Source organism: Engystomops pustulosus, chromosome 5, assembly GCF_040894005.1.
Source record: "Engystomops pustulosus chromosome 5, aEngPut4.maternal, whole genome shotgun sequence".
NCBI lineage: Eukaryota > Metazoa > Chordata > Amphibia > Anura > Leptodactylidae > Engystomops > Engystomops pustulosus.
In genome coordinates, this window is record NC_092415.1 from 28,137,701 (window position 1) to 28,156,443 (window position 18,743).

The window sequence follows — 18,743 nt, forward strand, 5'->3', positions numbered from 1 at the left end:
TCTACCTCGCCCCCGCCCCCCCCCCCCCCCGACTCTCCATCGGGAACCTGGGGTGTGGAGTTGCCGCGCCATGGTGCAATAGTTAGGGCTACTCCGCGTCCCAATATCCTCTTTCAAGCCCTCCTACAATCTTCCCTCCTACCATCTTGTCTTCGGACATTGAGCTGCGTGCACTTCTGTGAAGCCCGAGTTCTATGTCGAAGCTCTGGATTCGCAGATTGATGGTAGGAGGGATCGAAAGAGGCTACTGGGACGTAGAGTAGCCGTAACTCCCGCACAATGGCATGACTATTCCACATCCCAAGTAGCCTCTAGAGTAAATTTGCATATAAGAAAAGATTTTTAGAACACTAAAAGTTTAAATTAAAAAAAAAAAAAAAAAAAGCATACTGATGGGGCAGAGTAAAGGAAGCTGCCATCGAATCTACATTATCCGGTAGATTCACGTTTTAGGTTTCCTTTAAAGGGACACTACAGTCAAAGCTAATTCATTGGATAATGCCTGGAGGGAGGAGCAGGACTCCTTATCATTGTATTTCTAGAATCTTGCTAGAACCTGGAGTCCTGCTCCTCCCTTCAGTCCCTGCAGGGGGTATAATACAATGAATCAGATGTGACTGGAGTGTTCCTTTAATCTGCATAGTTCTCCCATGAAGCGTTGCCTGCCAATAGTTGCTGGAGAATCGGAGACGTCTTAGTGCTACGACCCCTAGAAATTCCATGCCAGGGGTTTGAAACCTTTTTCATGTAAGGAACTCTCTTTCTGTTCTCAGTTTTTCTTCAATTTCTTTTACAGGAATATGCAATAAATTGCCACGTGATCACCTGGGAGCGAATACTTAGTCACTTTGACATCTTTGCGTTCGGCCACTTCTGGGGCTGGGCTATGAAGGCCTTGCTGATCCGCAGCTACGGACTATGCTGGACTATTAGTATCACATGGGAGCTGACTGAAGTAAGTGATCACAAAAACTTCCCCCTTTTTGAATAGCTGCACTTAAAGGGAACCTGTCAGCAGGAATGTCATGTTTAGCTGGTGACAGGTTCTGTGGATACAGGACACAAAGGTGATTTACACAAACCACTGAAATAAGGACGAGAGGCAGAGGGAAAGAGGGCACGGGGACAGATTTATTGTTATTAGCTGCCCTATAAATGTATTTAATTTTGGTATTTTAGTTAAGCTTTAAACAGGTTTTCTAATTTTTGGGGGGTTTGGGTGTTTCCTAGTACTAACAAAAACAAGGACTGAAGTTCTCCTTAAATCACTAGTGCACATCCTTCATCAGTGCTCCATGTACATTTTTAAAGGGACTGGTTCGTAGACTTATCGCATGTTTGTATCTATAAATTCTCCCTTGTAACCTGTTCCCTCTTTCCTGTCCAGCTGTTTTTTATGCACCTTCTCCCTAACTTTGCTGAGTGCTGGTGGGACCAAGTAATTCTGGATATCCTCTTATGTAATGGAGGTGGCATCTTGCTTGGCATGGTGGTCTGTCGCTTTTTGGAGATGAGAAGTTATCACTGGGCAAGTTTCAAGTAGGTTCAATATTTGGGGCTACTTTTCTTTGTGGTGTCCTTTGTATAAATTTTATATTTTCATTATAACATATATATCAAAGATGGCATCTGCCCTGAAGCAGGAGCCTGGACCCCTTATACTTTCCAAAATGAGGGTCTACTCAGCACCTAGCAGGTCATTCATCGTAATATTCTGCTCCGTGACGGGGTACAGTGTTGCAGCTACGGTTTCTGTAGGGTAAAGGGGATCTCCGTGTGGATAAGGGCTAACTTGCTGATCGTTGGGGGTCTCAGTGATGGGGCCTCTATGGATCACGAGAACAGGGGGTCCGTAGCGTGAGACGAAGAGAACAGCCGGTCACGCATGCGCCTGCTGCCCTATTCATCTGTACAAGATGTACAAGTACGCAGTTTAAAGTCCAGTGTATTCACGACTACTCCCCCCCCCCCTCCACCACCAAATTGCTTGTCATGATCTGGTATGGCATATTACAGTTCTGCCGTCATGTACTTTTTAGCTTAATAGATTACCATACAGACTAACTTCACAAAGAGCTGTTCCATGTATTTAAAGGGGTTGACCCAAGATTAAATGATATCCTCCCATTAGTTATCACAATATGGCTTCTTGGAGTGGAAGGTTGACCACTGACTTTACTGTCCTATTCATTCTCTATGACACTGCCAGTCATCACCACCATCTCCAGCAGTTTGTTATAGAGGAGAGTTGGGGCGTATGGTGGACTTGCTGATCCAGTTTATTTGGGGGAATGGAAACCGTGTCCTCGTGATCTGCGGTGTAACCCATAGATGTCGAGACACCTATACTTGCTATATACAGGCAGTCCCCGGGTTACATACAAGATAGGGTCTGGAGGTTTGTTCTTAAGTTGAATTTGTATGTAAGTCGAAACTGTATATTTTATAATGGTAGATCCAGACAAAAAATTTTTTTGCCCCAGTGACAATTGGAGTTAAAAAATTTTTTTCTGTAATTGGACCCAGGATTATCAATAAAGCTTCATTACAGACACCTTACAGCTGATCATTGCAGTCTGGGACTAAAGAAAAGCATCCAGAGACTTCACCAGAGGTCACAGTGGGCAGAGGGGTCCGTCTTTAACTATGGGTCGTCTGTAAGTCGGGTGTCCTTAAGTAGGGGACCGCCTGTAATCATAGTGTATTACATCCTGTACACTGCTCCCACCATCAAAGCTGCATATCCACCAAATATTCTGCCTGATCCCAACAGTTAAAGGGGTTGTCTGGAATAACTTTTTTTTTTTTTTTAAATTTAGGCCGTAGAGGATATAAACCCCCTGTACTCTCTCCTCTCCAGTGCAGCATGGTGACCCTAGTCAGTTAGTTAAATCGCCATCCAAGGAAATGTATTGATCACTATTATTGCCTTTCCTTTTTACTCAGGGACATTCACACCACCACAGGGAAAATCAAGAGGGCCGTGTTGCAGTTTACCCCAGCCAGCTGGATCTACGTGCGCTGGTTCGACCCTAAGTCTTCATTTCAAAGAGTGGCTGGAGTGTATCTGTTCATGATCATCTGGCAGGTAATACCCTTATGGTCATCTGATGTAGAGCCTCACTATCTCGCCACTCTGTAGTCATCAGTGTATGTTATTCGCAACACATTTAAAGGGAACTGCTTTAATCCCATTGAACTAACAGCCCCTTGGGGTGAAATGTCCTTTCTAGATTTCCCTCTTTTATGTGAAGTCTCGCCCGTTCAATGTAAGTTGAAAATGAGCAGAGGAGAGTCATATATTTTGCGTGAAAGACTGCAGCAGGAGTGTCTCTTTAGTTGCCTCTATATACAATTCTGTCATATATATAGTGGTTGTGGTTACTGGAGATACATAGTTAGAAATCAATTTTCCACCTCATTTAACTGCCTAGATCTCCTGTTCTTTAGCACAGAACCACAAGCCTGATGGAGTCTGAAAGTTGTGATTCTTCTCTTTAATATGACACCAAAATCTTCTAAAGTGACACTACTGTAGCCTCTTAACTTGACTCATCTTGAACAATACATGGCTCTTCTCTGCTTATTTTCACATGATTTTTGAGAATATTTTTTAAAGTTATACAGATTAGATTTAATATAATAGGGAATTCTAAAAAGGCATTGAATGTCCTAACTAAGATGCTTCCAGTTTAGTGGTTTAAAAGCCGATGTGGGGTTTCCTTTAAACACTATTTGATGGCCACTGTATTTCTAGTAAGGCAGTGCACTGCAATCCTCCCTCTCCCTTGAATAACTTGTATGAAGGGTTCACAATGTTATCAGCAGCTCCCATTAATCTCAATAGGAGATGATGTGGAACAGCATTGGGTGCTCTGGTAAACCCCCCAGGAGCCCTTCTGGCTCATTAGCATAACTGTGACTTTTAGAAGAAAGGAGGTCATGGATAACAAATATAAGAAGATTACCACTGTCACAGTGTCTGGGTCTGAGTAATGTCCCTGGTTTATCATGATGCATTATGATGGTAGATTTCCTTCAAGTGCAGTACTACATTTTGCCTGCAGTGGGCGCAGGAGTACTGTACAGTGAGTTGTATAAGCTGTTTGCCCCAGTCAGCCGATCATCAGCCGGTTACATGGGTGTTTAATAGGGCTGTTCAATTAAAAAAAGATGTTACATCTCACAAAAATCAAGTCCTTGCACAGCTATGTCAACAGAGAAATGAAAGAAAGCATTAGCTTAAGAATAGGCAAAGAGGATACAAATTTTGCAAACCTCCAATTCCAACAGACTGTCCATTCCTTGGGGAGGGGGCCGGTATTTTTGGGAGGCACCCACTATTACTACCGCCAGGGTCCGCCTTTTTATGACTTGGATAATATTGCAGAGGTTCTTATGATATAAAATAGTTACAAGTATCTTTCTCGTGTCTCCTCTTCTTCCCAGCTGACAGAGCTCAATACGTTCTTCCTGAAACACATCTTTATATTCCAAGCCAGTCACGCGCTGAGCTGGTGCCGGATCCTCTTTATTGGTATCATTACCGCTCCGACTGTCAGGTAATGTCCCAGTCATTGTACACGAAATGCACTGAACATCCCTCTACAAAGACTTCGCCCGGAGGTCCTCCAATTACAGGGATGAGATGGATGAGGTTTCTAAAGAGAGTTCTTGTAGGAAATTGAAGAACCTGTGACCTCCAGGAGATATTATACTGTGATTCTTAGTTATCCGGAGATAAGAGGAGAGATGTGAGGACTGGAGGTGCAGGGAGTAGCGATCCGTCACTGTAAACCCCTGGTCAGCTACTGCACTGGGGGGTTTTGATGCCAGTATATCAGCTGGTCTAGGGCATGTGAATATGTTTTTAGTGGCCTAGGGCAGTAGTGGGGCTAAAATCAAAATCTGAGGTGCCTTGGAGCAGTGAAGAATTGCATTGAACTGGTTATTGCTAAAAAAGCCCCACACTGCTTATACCTTATATATTAGAAAAAAAACTAAACTTGGTACTTTCCTGTGGCGCTCTCCCTCAGTGTCCTGTTCTCATCGTGGCTCGTCTTCTCCCCAGCAGCACGGTTAGAGGCAAGTCTATGCTATCTGCCTGCGCACACTATAACACGTCGTGTAGCCGTCTGATTACGTCGTAGTCTGTGCACGGGCGTAGAGCGTTGACATGCTTTTGCCTGCGCTGCTAGGGAGAAGATGAGCCGCAAAGAGAAGAGGACGCTGCGGGTGAGCACCAGAGGTAAGTACAACGTTTATTATTGGGTCAGGAAGGAGGGGCTCTGCTGCTGGACATTGGGTCAGAGGGGGGGGGGGGGCTCTGCTGCTGGACATTTGGGTCAGAGGGGGGGGGGGGCTCTGCTGCTGGACATTTGGGTCAGAGGGGGGGGGGGGGGGCTCTGCTGCTGGACATTGGGTCAGAAGGGGGGGGGCTCTGCTGCTGGACATTGGGTCAGGGGGGGGGGCTCTGCTGCTGGACATTGGGTCAGGAAGGGGGGCTCTGCTGCTGGACATTGGGTCAGGAAGGGGGGCTCTGCTGCTGGACATTGGGTCAGGAAGGGGGGCTCTGCTGCTGGACATTGGGTCAGGAAGGGGGGCTCTGCTGCTGGACATTGGGTCAGGAAGGGGGGCTCTGCTGCTGGACATTGGGTCAGGAGGGGGGGGGGCTCTGCTGCTGGACATTGGGTCAGGAGGGGGGGGGGCTCTGCTGCTGGACATTGGGTCAGGAGGGGGGGGGGCTCTGCTGCTGGACATTGGGTCAGGAGGGGGGGGGCTCTGCTGCTGGACATTGGGTCAGGAGGGGGGGGGGCTCTGCTGCTGGACATTGGGTCAGGAGGGGGGGGGGCTCTGCTGCTGGACATTGGGTCAGGAAGAGGGGCTCTGCTGCTGGACATTGGGTCAGGAAGGGGGGGCTCTGCTGCTGGACACTGGGTCAGGAAGGGCTCGTACTCGAGTCAGTAAGTTTTCCCAGGTTTTTGTGTCAAAATTTGCTACCTCATTTTATACTCTGGTTGGCTAATACTCGAGTATATACGGGTAGTTAACTTTAAGGGTACATTCACACAGCTGTATGCCCGCCATGCGGACATACCGCCGTGTGCTGGAGAGGAGGAGGAGGAGGTGACCCCTCCTCCCTCCATAGAGAATAGCGGCGCACGGCCGCACACATGCCAAAAGATAGAGCATGCTCTATCTTTTTGCGATGTGTGGCACCGGATCCCCGCCGTGCCGCTATTGCCGTCTATGGGGACGTACATGCAGCCGCAAATTTGCGGCCGCATGTACGTCCCCGCAGACGGCCGCGTGAATAAGCCCTAAGATACCTGGAACTGGACAGAAGAAGGCTTAAATGGACTCTCTCACCAGATTTGACCCTATTAAACTACCAGCCCCCTCAGGTAGGGTATGAAATGTCCTTTCTAAAATTCCCTCTTTTATGTGAAATCTTGACCATTTACCTATTTAAAATAAATGTAAAAAAAATCTCCTCTAGTTATTTGAAAATGAAAAGAGAAGAGTCATATTTGCTGTCGACGAGTCATGGTTAGAAGCTCACATGAGACCATCTTCAGTTCTATAGGACCTAGAAACATGATGTCTTAATAAAGAGTAGAATCTCATCTTTCACCCTTTTTCTTTTAAGGGGGTTGTCCACAAGTTTAAAAAATGGCTATTTCCATCCAAATCCAGTGCACACCTGACCATGTGTAGTGTATGGTAGTGCAACTAAGCTCCATTCATCTCTGCACAGCTGAGCTGCAGTAACGGCACGGATTATGGACAGCTGTGGGGCTGTTTTTGGAAGAAAGCAGCCATGTTTTTCAACCTCCAGACAACCCATTTAGGGTGCGTTGACATGTTCAGTTATTCAGATGCAGTTTTCAACACCAAAACCAGGTGTGTATCAGAATGGGTGAGAATATATAATTGAGAGAAGCTGCTCCTCCTCCTTTTTTCACTCCACTCCTGGTTTGGACATCACAAACTGCATCCGAAAAACTGAACGTGTGAATGCTCCCTCAGCAACCTGTATTCCCAGTTCTGTAGTTCAGAACCGCAAACCTGATGAAATCTGAAAGATAAGATTCTTATCTTTAATATGACACTAACATTTTTCTAGGTGCTATAAAACCAGAGATAGAAGTGACACTCCCCCTTTGGCCTCTAAACTTGACTCCTCTTGACAAAATATGACTTTTCTCTGCTCATTTTCACATGGAGATTTTTTTATGGGCAGAAGGGTGAGATTTTACGTTGAAAAGGGAATTTTAGAAAGGGGTAATGGGGTAAAATCTGGTGACAGGATCCCTTTAATGCTGCATACTTGATGTCCAGTGGTTACTTGAAGGAGTTGTATCATGCAGAACATGTATCCTTCTATAACCCATAAATGGCGCTAATCTCCTACACGAATTACTGTAACTTACAGCCGCATTTCACTGTTCATCATTGTTTTATGTTACAGGCAGTACTACGCATATCTTACAGATACGCAGTGTAAGAGGGTGGGCACGCAGTGCTGGGTGTTTGGGTGAGTATTAATGTTACCTGTATGTATGAATAATCGGTCATTTGGCCCCTTCACCCCCCTCGGTTCAATGTTTACCGCTATTGTATCATCTATAATACTGATGCTGGAATTCAACCCCTTCTAGGCGGCGGTCAGTAGCCAGCAGCCAGTGCCGGTTGATGGACATACTAAAGGCACAATCTAAGCGCTGGTTCCGACTAACCATTTGGTACGATTTGGTACCCCCCTGTTACACTTAGGCCTTTTGATGTGTCCGGCGTGTTTCCGACTTTAATTTAATTTGTGATTACTCCACTTCTTCCATGACAGAAAAATGGCATTGAAGCAGTGCTAAATCTCCCCCTGTGTGTCAGCCGCATGTCATAGATTGATCTCTGCAGAAAGCTGGACTTCACGTATCATAGTTTTCTATCCCTCGAGTCCCTGTACCCTGTTTCCCGTATTGGGCATCAGTGATGCAGGGACTCCTTACATAATAACATTATGGGGGAGATTTATGACAAGTGTCTGAGGTAAAACTGTTCTAGTTGCCAAAGGAAACCAATCAGAGCTCAGCTTTTATTTTATATACAGCTGTGGGAAGATAAAAGCTGAGCTCTGATTGGTTTCCACGGGCGACTAGAACCGTTCTGCTCTCAGACACTTCTGATCAATCTTCCCCCATCCAAATTCATACATCTGAATGGGGCATAATAATTTGTGTAATAGAGAAAACTGAACAACAAAACATACATTTGGTGTTACTGTATTTGTACTGACACCGTAGAGTAAGTAGTTATGTGTTTCTGCTGATAAATGTGATAACTTACGCAGCCATATACCCCACGTATATACATCTTCGGCCACATGTGATTGCCTCCCACCATACCGTAAAGGTACTGTGAATTCTACTGCAAGGTGAATGTAAACTTAACATAGGTTATTGGAGCCTGTCACCAGCTAAAAACCACATTCCAGGTTCCAGTAAACTATGTTATTCTGATTTTAAAATGTCTTTGTCAGCAATATGAATAATTTATAATAGTTTGAATCACAATTACCTGGTGCCCTGCCTGCAGCATGTGGTGAGTCCTAACGGAGGGGCAGCTGCTGCCTGTGTGTGCCTGTGTCTCCCCATACATACTTCCTCTACTGCACACCATCCCCCTCCCCCTACTCAATGCACATGACAGGCAGTGGGGAGTTTGCTGCATGAGTGTGGAGGAGAGGAGACTGACACCGGCTGCAGTTGCTCCTCCCCGGGGACTCGCCACATGCTTTTGGCACAGAACCAGGTAATGTAAATTAAACTTGTATAAACTGCTGAAATTATTCAGAATGCTGACAAAGGCGTTTTTTTTAAATCGGCATAGCATAGGCCATTTGAACCTGTCACCATCTAAAAACCACATTCCTGGTGACAGGTTACCTTTAAGTTTACATTTACCATGCAGTGGAATTTACAGTACCTTTACAGTATGGTGGGAAGAGTCAATCACATGTGGCCAAAGCAGAAATGTGATTTATATAAAGGATATTACATAGTTTACTTTTATCTGAAATATTCGTATGTAAAATGTCGACAAAAGTTTAGATACACTTTAAAGTCTTAGGCTGCATTCACACTACAGTATGGGGGACGTATATACGGCCGACCTATATGTGGCCGATATACTTCCCCCATACACCTCTATGGGCTCACGGCGCCCTACGGGAGCGGTACGGTGCGGCACCGTACCGCTCCGTTGTCCGGGAAAAGATAGGACATGTCCTGTATTATGGTGCCGCGGCCATAGATCGCTATGGAGAGGGGCGGGGGTGAGCTGCGCTCACCTCCTCCTCCTCTCCCCGCGCTGCCGTGTGCCCGCCGTGCTACGGTGCGGCAGGCTCACGGCAGTGTGCATGTAGCCTTATTCTGTAAGACATCACCTGCCATATTTACATGATTGCTGCAAATCACTGATCTTAGTGGTGATGTGCAGATATCCGTGCTGATCATCCCATTCCCTGGAATACAAATTCCAGACAATTGGAATCTGTCTATCATATATCTATCTGTATATCATTCACTCTGTGTTCTCTTACAGAGCAATCGCCTTCCTTGAAGCAATAGTGTGTATCAAGTTTGGGCAGGATCTCTTCTCCAAGACCCATCTGCTGTACGTGGTCCTGTGGCTCCTGTGTGTGGTGAGTACATCACGTCTTTCATGTAGCATCCCAGGCTTGTCTGGTTTATGAGAAAATAACATACATAGGTAGGGGGGGGGGAGATAATCTATTCAGTACATATTTTTTTTGGCTTTCTCTGACCACAGCTGGATGTCCAGCACATGGGGGAAATAAAACATTGCACTATTCACATCTGAAATTGAAGGGGGTTTTGGTTTCCAGGGCTAAATTATAGATCAGTTAGCAGATCAGGCGGTGTCCAACACCAGGCACCTCCACAATAAGCGAGGTGGTGGTGTCCCTAAGAGCAATGGATTCTAAGCCTGTAATATTATGTTCATCCGCATGTGTGCAAGTGAAAGAGGCTTAGCTGTAATGCCCAGCTCAACCACTATACAGCGTGTGGCGCTGTGCTTGGGAAACGGTGAAGCAATAACAACCACCATATGAATGATCAGTGAGGATACTGACTGTCGCACTCCCAAACTGATCTTGATGACTTGTAGGCGATACCTCTGTCCTACTAAGCCACATTTATGATCCATCATACAAAAGGGTTGTACAAACTATTCGACAGGTTCTCCTGGTGGTCTCATTGATCGGACCCTCACTGATTAGCCTGTTATCCCTGACAGATTATGTAATCTGGAAAGCGGGAAGAAGATCCAACCCGTATCACGGTTCCAAAAATCAATTAGGTTCCCGTCACACAGTTAGAAACGAGAAGCTCACACACAGCTCGGCCTCTCGGACAGTGTATTACTGCTATGGAGATTAGAAATGGAGAGGGCAATCTTGGTCAACCACCATCTTGTAGAGAAGTTTGTCTGTGGCTTGTAATATGCTTATACATCATGGGATTGACAGCAATCCAGAGCAATAGAAGGTGAAATGTGTAAATAAGGAGATGTATTATTTTTGCAGTGCAGACCATCCTAACCATTAACCTATTGGGGGTCATTTACTAAGGGCCCGATTCGCGTTTTCTCGACGTGTTACCCGAATATTTCCGATTTGCGCCGATTGTACCTGAATTGCCCCGGGAGTTTGGCGCACGCGATCGGATTGTGGCGCATCGGCGCTGGCATGCACGCGACGGAAATCGGGGGGCGTGGCCGAACGAAAACCCGACGTATTCGGAAAAACCGCCGCATTTAAAAACCGAAAATGTGTCGCTTGGGAAGCGCTTACCTTCACCTGGTCCAGCTCGGTGTATTCCGGCATGTTCAGATGATTTTCAGCGCAGCAGCGACACCTGCTGGACGGCGGAGGAACTACCTTCATAAATCCCGGCCGGACCCGAATCCTGTTCAGAGAACGCGCCGCTGGATCGCGAATGGGCCGGGTAAGTAAATCTGCCCCAGTGTCTTCAGATCAGTGATTTTGCAGTATAACTCATTATGTTAACTCATTTAGGAAACCCCTGTTACATCACCTAAACAAAACACAGATTCCAATTTCTTTTATTTGAATACGTTTTAACCCCTTTTGAAGATCTTTTTATTAAATATATTAAAAATAGTATTAAATGATTTTATATTTGACCCTAAATAATAATAATAATAATTCCTTTATTTATATAGCGCACACAGATTCTGCAGCGCTGCACAGAGTTTGCTAGATCAGTCCTTGTCCCCAATGGGGATCACAATCGCCTGAAGGCGTCTTACCAAGTTATCTATCCATAGGATAGGAAACAACCATCTCATCAGTGGGGGGTTTGAGTGCTGGGAGTCCCACATATCACAAGAACAGATGGGAGTCCTGTCCTCACTAATAGGTGGAGTGTCAGGATGCACAGGACTCCTTAAATGGAGCAACAGGACACATGCTCAACCTGCCGCTCCATCAATAAGGGAGAATGGGACTACTATTTTGGTCGGTCACTGCAGACCCTCACCAAATTAGATTGTTCTTATATGCAAACTTTGTTCAACCCCTTAAAAGGGAACCTGTCAGTTACACTAACGCACACTAGCTAAACATATCTTTTAAAAACTGCTATTATACAGCAGTACAACTATCCCTATATTGTTCCTCTCCATGCCTGTAAAGTTCCACAGTCTGTTTGTAAAGTTGACTCACCATCTATGCAAATGACCCCATGTGCGTCCAATCATCTTCTTTCCTTTGAGCTGAGACATTTTAACGTCCTTTCAGCTCAGCTGGGCGTCCAGCTTTCTTATTAACAAGTGGGGCGCTTTCTCTTCAGCCTCAACTTGGCTCTGCTATTTCTCTCTTCCTAAGGAATGACATAGACACGCTGTAGAGAATTCCTGAGGAAGGGGTGAATGAGGGAGTTGATTTTTCTTATTTTTCTTCAGCGAGTCACACACAGCTTCTCTTAATCGTGAAGGAGGGGGGATGGTGTAGCAGAGACAAGCTGATATTAAACAGAATGCATGCCCTTTGTCAATCGGGAAGCTGAAGGTACGGCTGAGCTAGAAGAACATGAATGTGCATAGACTGTCGGTCATCTTTACACATGGACTGTGGAACTTTACAGGCATGGAGAGGAACCATATAGGGATAGTTGTATTGCTGTATAATAGCGTTTTTTAAAGATATGTTTAGTTTGTGTGGGTTCTTTTAACTGACGGGTTCCCTTTTAAGTTTTCTGAAGAAGTCTATTGGCTTGTGTATATTATCACATATTTAATATCATATTAATGATATGTTCTTCATGTCTTTGCAGGCGATTACAACTTTCCTGTGCCTCTATGGAATGGTGTGGTATGCCGATCACTGCGGACAAAGACAGAAGGTAGATATATCATGTATCCTAATCTGTACATAATACATATGTAATAAAGTCTGTACATAAGGGCTCAGTTACCATCTGAGCTTCTCTTATCTGTTCTTATAGGAGCAGAACTATTATAATAACAGATGTTTATAAAGGACAGACGTCTGTAGAGCCTAAAGGATCCCATTGACTATAATGGGGTTTATTTTTCATCTAGTAAAATGAAGGGTTCTTAAAATTGTCTATAAACCGTATTATCTACATCTCCGTGTGTATCGGTGCTCCAGCGAATGACCTACAATATAATCGATGTGTTGTGCAGGTCCTCCTGGTCCCTTCCAATTCTATACGCATATAGTGAATTTCCCCACTGTGGATTATCTCATACAGTCGATAGGTTGTTGTCTGTGACATTTGCCACCGCTGTATGACATGTGACTGACCGTGTGACTCTTTCCAGAGCTTTTCTGAGTGTGAGGACAGCACCTATAACACTGATGTTCCCTGGCAACACATAGAGAAGACGGGTGAGTGTTTCTGTGTACTATAAATAATGCTATGGGTTATGCTATCCAGAAAGCCAGGCTGACTACTGGAAGTGTTATCTATCAGAGAACTGCACATATAACAATTCCCAAACATACGGCTGATGTATGAATAGCTGCTTTATGGTGGCATTTAGGAGCGCAGTGCGAGTAACACTACATCTGACCACTATATGACTTGTATATATGACGTTATCGACTTTATAATTCTCATTTGTCCGTGCATGGGGATGATGTTATTAGAGATGAGTGGACCTTAGGGTTTTGATCCGGGAGTATCAACGCAGACCGAACCCCGAATGGAAACATTGGGGCCGCTCACCTCTAACTATGTCTCCAAACAAAAAAAATAGGAGATCCTGCTCCTTCCTGACACTTATTGGTCAGTACTGTGTACAGTATATTAGTATTGGGTAGAACTGAGATAAGTACCATTACAATTTGTCCTGTAGCCCCATGGGAATGTTAATTGAATACCACCCCATTATAGAGCAGTAGTGAACAGTACTGACAGCTGATCTTGTCAAAATTGGTAGTTTTGATCATCTTCTTAGGACAGACATTTTGGCTCCACTTGACTCCACAATACATTTTCTTCCTACTATCTGAAAGGCAACTTTCATGACAAAATGTTGTGCCTGTGCTGGCCAGTAGATGGCGCCCTAGTACTGTACAATCTCCATATCAATCTATACTACAAGACAGAGGTTTATTCATTAAATAAAAGTACAAATATAGTACAAATTACCATTTTTTTTAAAGCATTGTATTTTACCATTGTGATAAGTATTATTTTATAATATATTTATTTTTAACCATTCATTTGCATTATTAGTATTATTATTTTATTGCTATTATTTTATTACATTTTATATTTAATACTATTTATGTATTACTTTTATTTAAATAATATTAATAATAAAGATTAATAATAAATAATATTATATTATTACTATTAGGTTGTAATTTTTTTTTTTTTCCTCACTTTTTTTTTTTTTTACCTTTTGTAATCAGAGGCTCCAGTCAAGCACAATGAAGGCGCCACGACGTCCAGGAGAAGGAATCGTAGGGGGAAAGTCAGCAATGGAGTTGGGAAGAAATAAGTGGGATTGAAGGCGAATCTTAATACAGGTCTGGGGGGGAGCTGAACCTGGTGCTGCTAATCTCTATGTACTATGGTTCATCAATTCACAGAGCATGACGAAGGCACACGGAGAGACGGGTTCTCAGCAGGGCGAGGCTCCTGTGAGCTATGGATCCTAAGTGACTGTGAATCTCCAAACCATCCATGTTTCTTGCCATCCTGACCCTGGATCCTACTGTAATGTTTAACCACTGACCCTAGGTTTCCAGTGCACCGCACGTCAGCCGCGGGGATCGGTTAAGGTCTCTGACCTGCAGACTTTTTGCAGTGCACTGCTTATTATTTTTGACAGATCTCGCTGGCTTTCGATTACTGCTGACGCTCCGCTCCTCGCTGGTATTGATTTTACCGTGTCGTGTTATCTTACCAAGGTTTTTCATGTTTTTTTTTTTTTTTTTTAAATTTTTGCTTTAGTTGTCAGTTTCTCATCCAGGCTCCAGGCGGCGCCAATGTGACGCCCTGCCTTTAACATAGCCACATAGATGGCGCTCTCGCGACTTGCCAGTATATATATATAACCCACAGACCACCCGCTTCTGTAATATCACACTTGTTTTCCTATTGGTTTTAATATGCCGTCAAAAAAATATTCCATGAAACTCGCATAAGAGAGGAAACAGTCTCCCATTAGATGAATCTCTATCTTGTACTCATTTTTTATCACACGTTAAGCTCCATTTATCGGATACAATGCTCCCAGACTATTAAGGAGATAACCTGAGGTAGACCTATGGCTGCCACTAGGGGGCGCTCACTACAATCAGTGTTAATAATGCACATAATATATGCCAGTATGAGCTCCCCCTAGGTCGGAGGGCATTATTTTACATAGGCTAATGCAGGAGCTCTGTATGGGAATACTGACCACTATAAAGATACATTGAGAGAGAGTCTGTATTTCATTTTTCATCTTATATAGGGCATTTATTAGACGATTCTGGAATACCTAGCTGATAATATTCCTAGGTAGATGACTTAAAGGGGTTGGCCACATATGAGTATACCATGGTATGTTCAGTAATCTAATAGGGTCACCCATATTGTACTTTCACATTCTGTATGTTGGATTCAAGGGTCATGTGACCTGCTGAAAGTCGCTAACGTGGCCCCTGGAAGGTCATCGGTCTTTACACTCATGATGCCGCTATGAACACCTCTCACATGTCACTGGTTGGGGGGATGTGTGTATGTCCTTGGCACACTCCCTGCCCTCTGGAAGTCTGCAGGATAAGGGATCACCCAGGGAAGTCCCAGTAACCCCTCCCTGTAAAACATGTGACCACGGCTGCAACGGGTACAGGGAGAAAGTACAATATGGGTGATCCTATGAGGGGATTGAACTTACTCTGATATAGTGTTCTTATTTTTGGCCAATGCCTTTTTAAAGTTGTTTTTGGACTGTAAAATGAGAAGTGGCCAACAGGTCCCTCATCCGTCAGGTGCACAGTGAATGTGATGTGACCACTTCCAGTCCGGCTGTACAATAAAGTGAAAACAGATCTATGTGATCATTCATACTGGTAGAATAACGGAGGAGAAAAACCTAATCCTGCACTGTTCTAAACATTGCCAAATATCATTAATTATTCATTTCCAAACCCCTTTGGATTTTGACTAAAATTTCCAGTGTTACTTAACGTAAGGATTTCTTTACTTAAATATCACACCGTTGTATACAGGCGGTCATCTACTTAAGAACACCCGACTTACAGACGACCCCTAGTTACAAACGGACCTCTGGATGTTGGTAATTTCCTGTACTTTAGTCCTAGGCTACAATAATCAGCTGTAACAGTTATCACAGGTGTCTGGGGCTTCAATTGTAAAATATACAGTTCCTACTTGCATACAAATTAAAGTTCAGAACAAACCTACAGAACCGATCTTGTACGTAACCCGCGGACTGACTGTATATAAGCACCCACATATACACATGCACACTAAGTATGTGTGTATATATAATATATATACACACACACACACACGCATACATACACACATATACATATATACAGCAGACACATACATACACACAATAACCCTGCATGGCTCCAGCATTACATAGCGTCGTAGCTGAAATATCATGGTGCTTGCAGTACTTTTCCTACCTTTTATCGGGTCCATCCCCTAAAACAAGGAAAGGTTTTTTGTTTTTTTTTTTGGGCACGCGCCAAGTCCAGAAAGCATTACACAGGGATTCAGTTTAAGAAATAAGGGACAAACCGGCTCGGCATGACGTAAGACCAGGGCGAGGACAGGACACCCTTTTAATACGAAATGAGAAAAGACATCGAAATATTTCCAAAAGTCATGGGAGTGGGGCCTATATCTTAGGTTCTGTCTGGATGGTGCCACCATCTTGAAAGCCTTCATATTGGATGAAGGGCAGGTTTTTCAAGCGGTGATGCGGTCTTGTAGCGTGTCAAAGAAGATAAGAATTGGCTGGAATTATCAGATTTGCAGTTTGTCTTGTGGTTCAACAGTGAAAGTTGACACAACAACCGGGAACGTTCCCTGTGATGCACAGCTATTATATTGTCCCTGGTGGTGAACCTGTGCAAGATGATCTATGGAGAATCTCTGTGCTGATAACATTTGTACCTTAAAAGATATGACCGATCTGATTGCGGCAATTGACTTATGAGACAATTCTGGTCGTCTCTGATACTTTACATGATCACATGCGCCCTTGATCATATACGGCAGCCATGTTCTGGACATATAGGCCCCTCACCCGTTACTTGCTGATGTATTCAGATATGATTTCCCCTTACACCTCCCCCTGTTGGTCTCCTCTGCTATTCAGCCTCCAGTCACCACATAGATACATTTTCTCTTATTGTTTGCCGGTAAAAAAAGAAAAATCTTCTGACAGACTTGGTTTAAACACAATTTAATGTTATTCAAGGAGAAATTCTCTATAGGTTCTTACAGCCGATCCTCTCGGAGTGTGCACTCGGAATGTGACGGTGATCTTGACCCGAGGGCTCCGCGCCTCTTACAATAGTATTAAGTGTTACTATTTACAATCCTCTCCCTTGTACATGTTTACAGCCATGTTTTTCTTCGCTCTGTATATGTTTCCACTCGCTCAATCAATAGCGTTTTCCTACCGTCTCCAGAGGGGGGGGGGGGATCATAAGATGCCAAAATACACTCCTGAAGCTTTCCTACACACTCGGTTGACGTGGATTGCTGTTTGATAACCGGGGGAGTGATGGAGTGTGTACCAGCTACTGTTTGTAAGCCATCAGTGTACGAAACATCATTCTGGTACAGAATAAACTGTTATGGAAAAATTGTGTCTGTCCTATATGTTCCTTTAAAAGCAATGTTCCAATTATGGATCTTAACAGTGTATCCAAATGAAAGAAATGGTCCCGGCACTTGGAGGTGGCTTTTAACTTCTTTTTATTGTAGGTACGATTTGTCATACAGTATAGCATCCATTTAATGTTCCGGACGCGTTTTGACTCTCCTGAGCGGTCTGACGCGTTTCAAATCTATTGAGTTTCTTAATCGTAGACCGATTCTAAAACCATACTTGCCAAACTAACAAATGGGGAACACAATGTCGTATACATTTATAACCCATTCAATAAGATTCAGTTGTACCCCTGTAGAATCCAACTTATCACACAAAATCAACGGCTGTTCGGTGTTAAAAGCACTCGAAAAATTGAAAAATAAAAACCTAACTATAGCGCCAGAAGCTTCCAGGTTACAATACGTCCACTCTAGAAGATTTGGTAGATGATGTCGTCTTCCACTCCCACCTTATTCTGATATCCCCCCCCCTTCCCTTACCATAGACTTCTCATACTTGTAGTCTGATACTTGTGTGAACTGCAGTCCTTCTTGGAAGAGCATCAGCCCCCTCCATCCACTGGAAGTATAATATGGTGACCCTCAGGGGAGTAACTAGGAATGGCAGGGCCCAATAGCAGACTTCTGAACGGGGCCCACCTACTCCCTCAGGAAATATATAATTATTACAAATACACATATATTTATGCACTGATATATACACTTATACACTTATACAGTCCTAGTCCTGTTGTTCTGCTGTCCTCTCCCAACATTTCTTATCTGAGTTGCCGATTCATGCTGTGTACGGTGGAGGATGTGCACTGTTATATACATGATTATGATGTACAGTGTGTATGCTCCTCCAATCTATAGTGTCAGGTCGGGATAATGGGGCCCCCTGACACTGTGGGCCCCATAGCAGCTTCTATGCCTGCTATCGTTGTAGTTGTGCTCCTGTTGACCCTATTAGGATGTGAAACGTACCCTGATAAAGGGAGAATACAGAGGCATAATACTAAGAACCGTTACCTTTCATAAAACATCAATTTGCAGGCTGCAATGTGTTAATGTGATAAACCATCAAGATGAACCTAAAACTCCGGTGTTGGCCCCGGCCTCAGATCTTTCCACCTGCATAGCAGTTGTTTCTCATGTGAAGATCAGATATAGCAGAGAATGTGATGAACACACAGTATTTTAATATGTGCAGAGAAAGGATATGATGAAAGGCCCAGATTTCACCCTCATGGCCCGCTAAGAAAGATGAAACTTTATCTGATGACTCCTAAGCCCTTTGCAGCGATCCGGGAGGCC

General features: G+C 44.0%; 1 protein-coding gene across 2 annotated transcripts in view; it reads left to right on the forward strand.

Moving 5' to 3' along the window:
• Nucleotides 1-15,532, forward strand: part of PTDSS1 (phosphatidylserine synthase 1) — a 50,231-nt gene extending 34,699 nt beyond the window's left edge. For both annotated transcript variants that reach the window (XM_072151464.1, XM_072151463.1), the window contains 9 exons: nt 797-955; nt 1,388-1,539; nt 2,947-3,088; nt 4,450-4,562; nt 7,472-7,537; nt 9,604-9,703; nt 12,381-12,449; nt 12,892-12,958; nt 13,991-15,532. In XM_072151464.1, the coding sequence (XP_072007565.1) occupies nt 797-955; nt 1,388-1,539; nt 2,947-3,088; nt 4,450-4,562; nt 7,472-7,537; nt 9,604-9,703; nt 12,381-12,449; nt 12,892-12,958; nt 13,991-14,079 (957 nt within the window). In that variant the 3' untranslated portion in view covers nt 14,080-15,532. The remainder of the gene's footprint in view (nt 1-796; nt 956-1,387; nt 1,540-2,946; nt 3,089-4,449; nt 4,563-7,471; nt 7,538-9,603; nt 9,704-12,380; nt 12,450-12,891; nt 12,959-13,990) is intronic.
• The last annotated feature ends 3,211 nt before the right edge of the window (nt 15,533-18,743 follow it).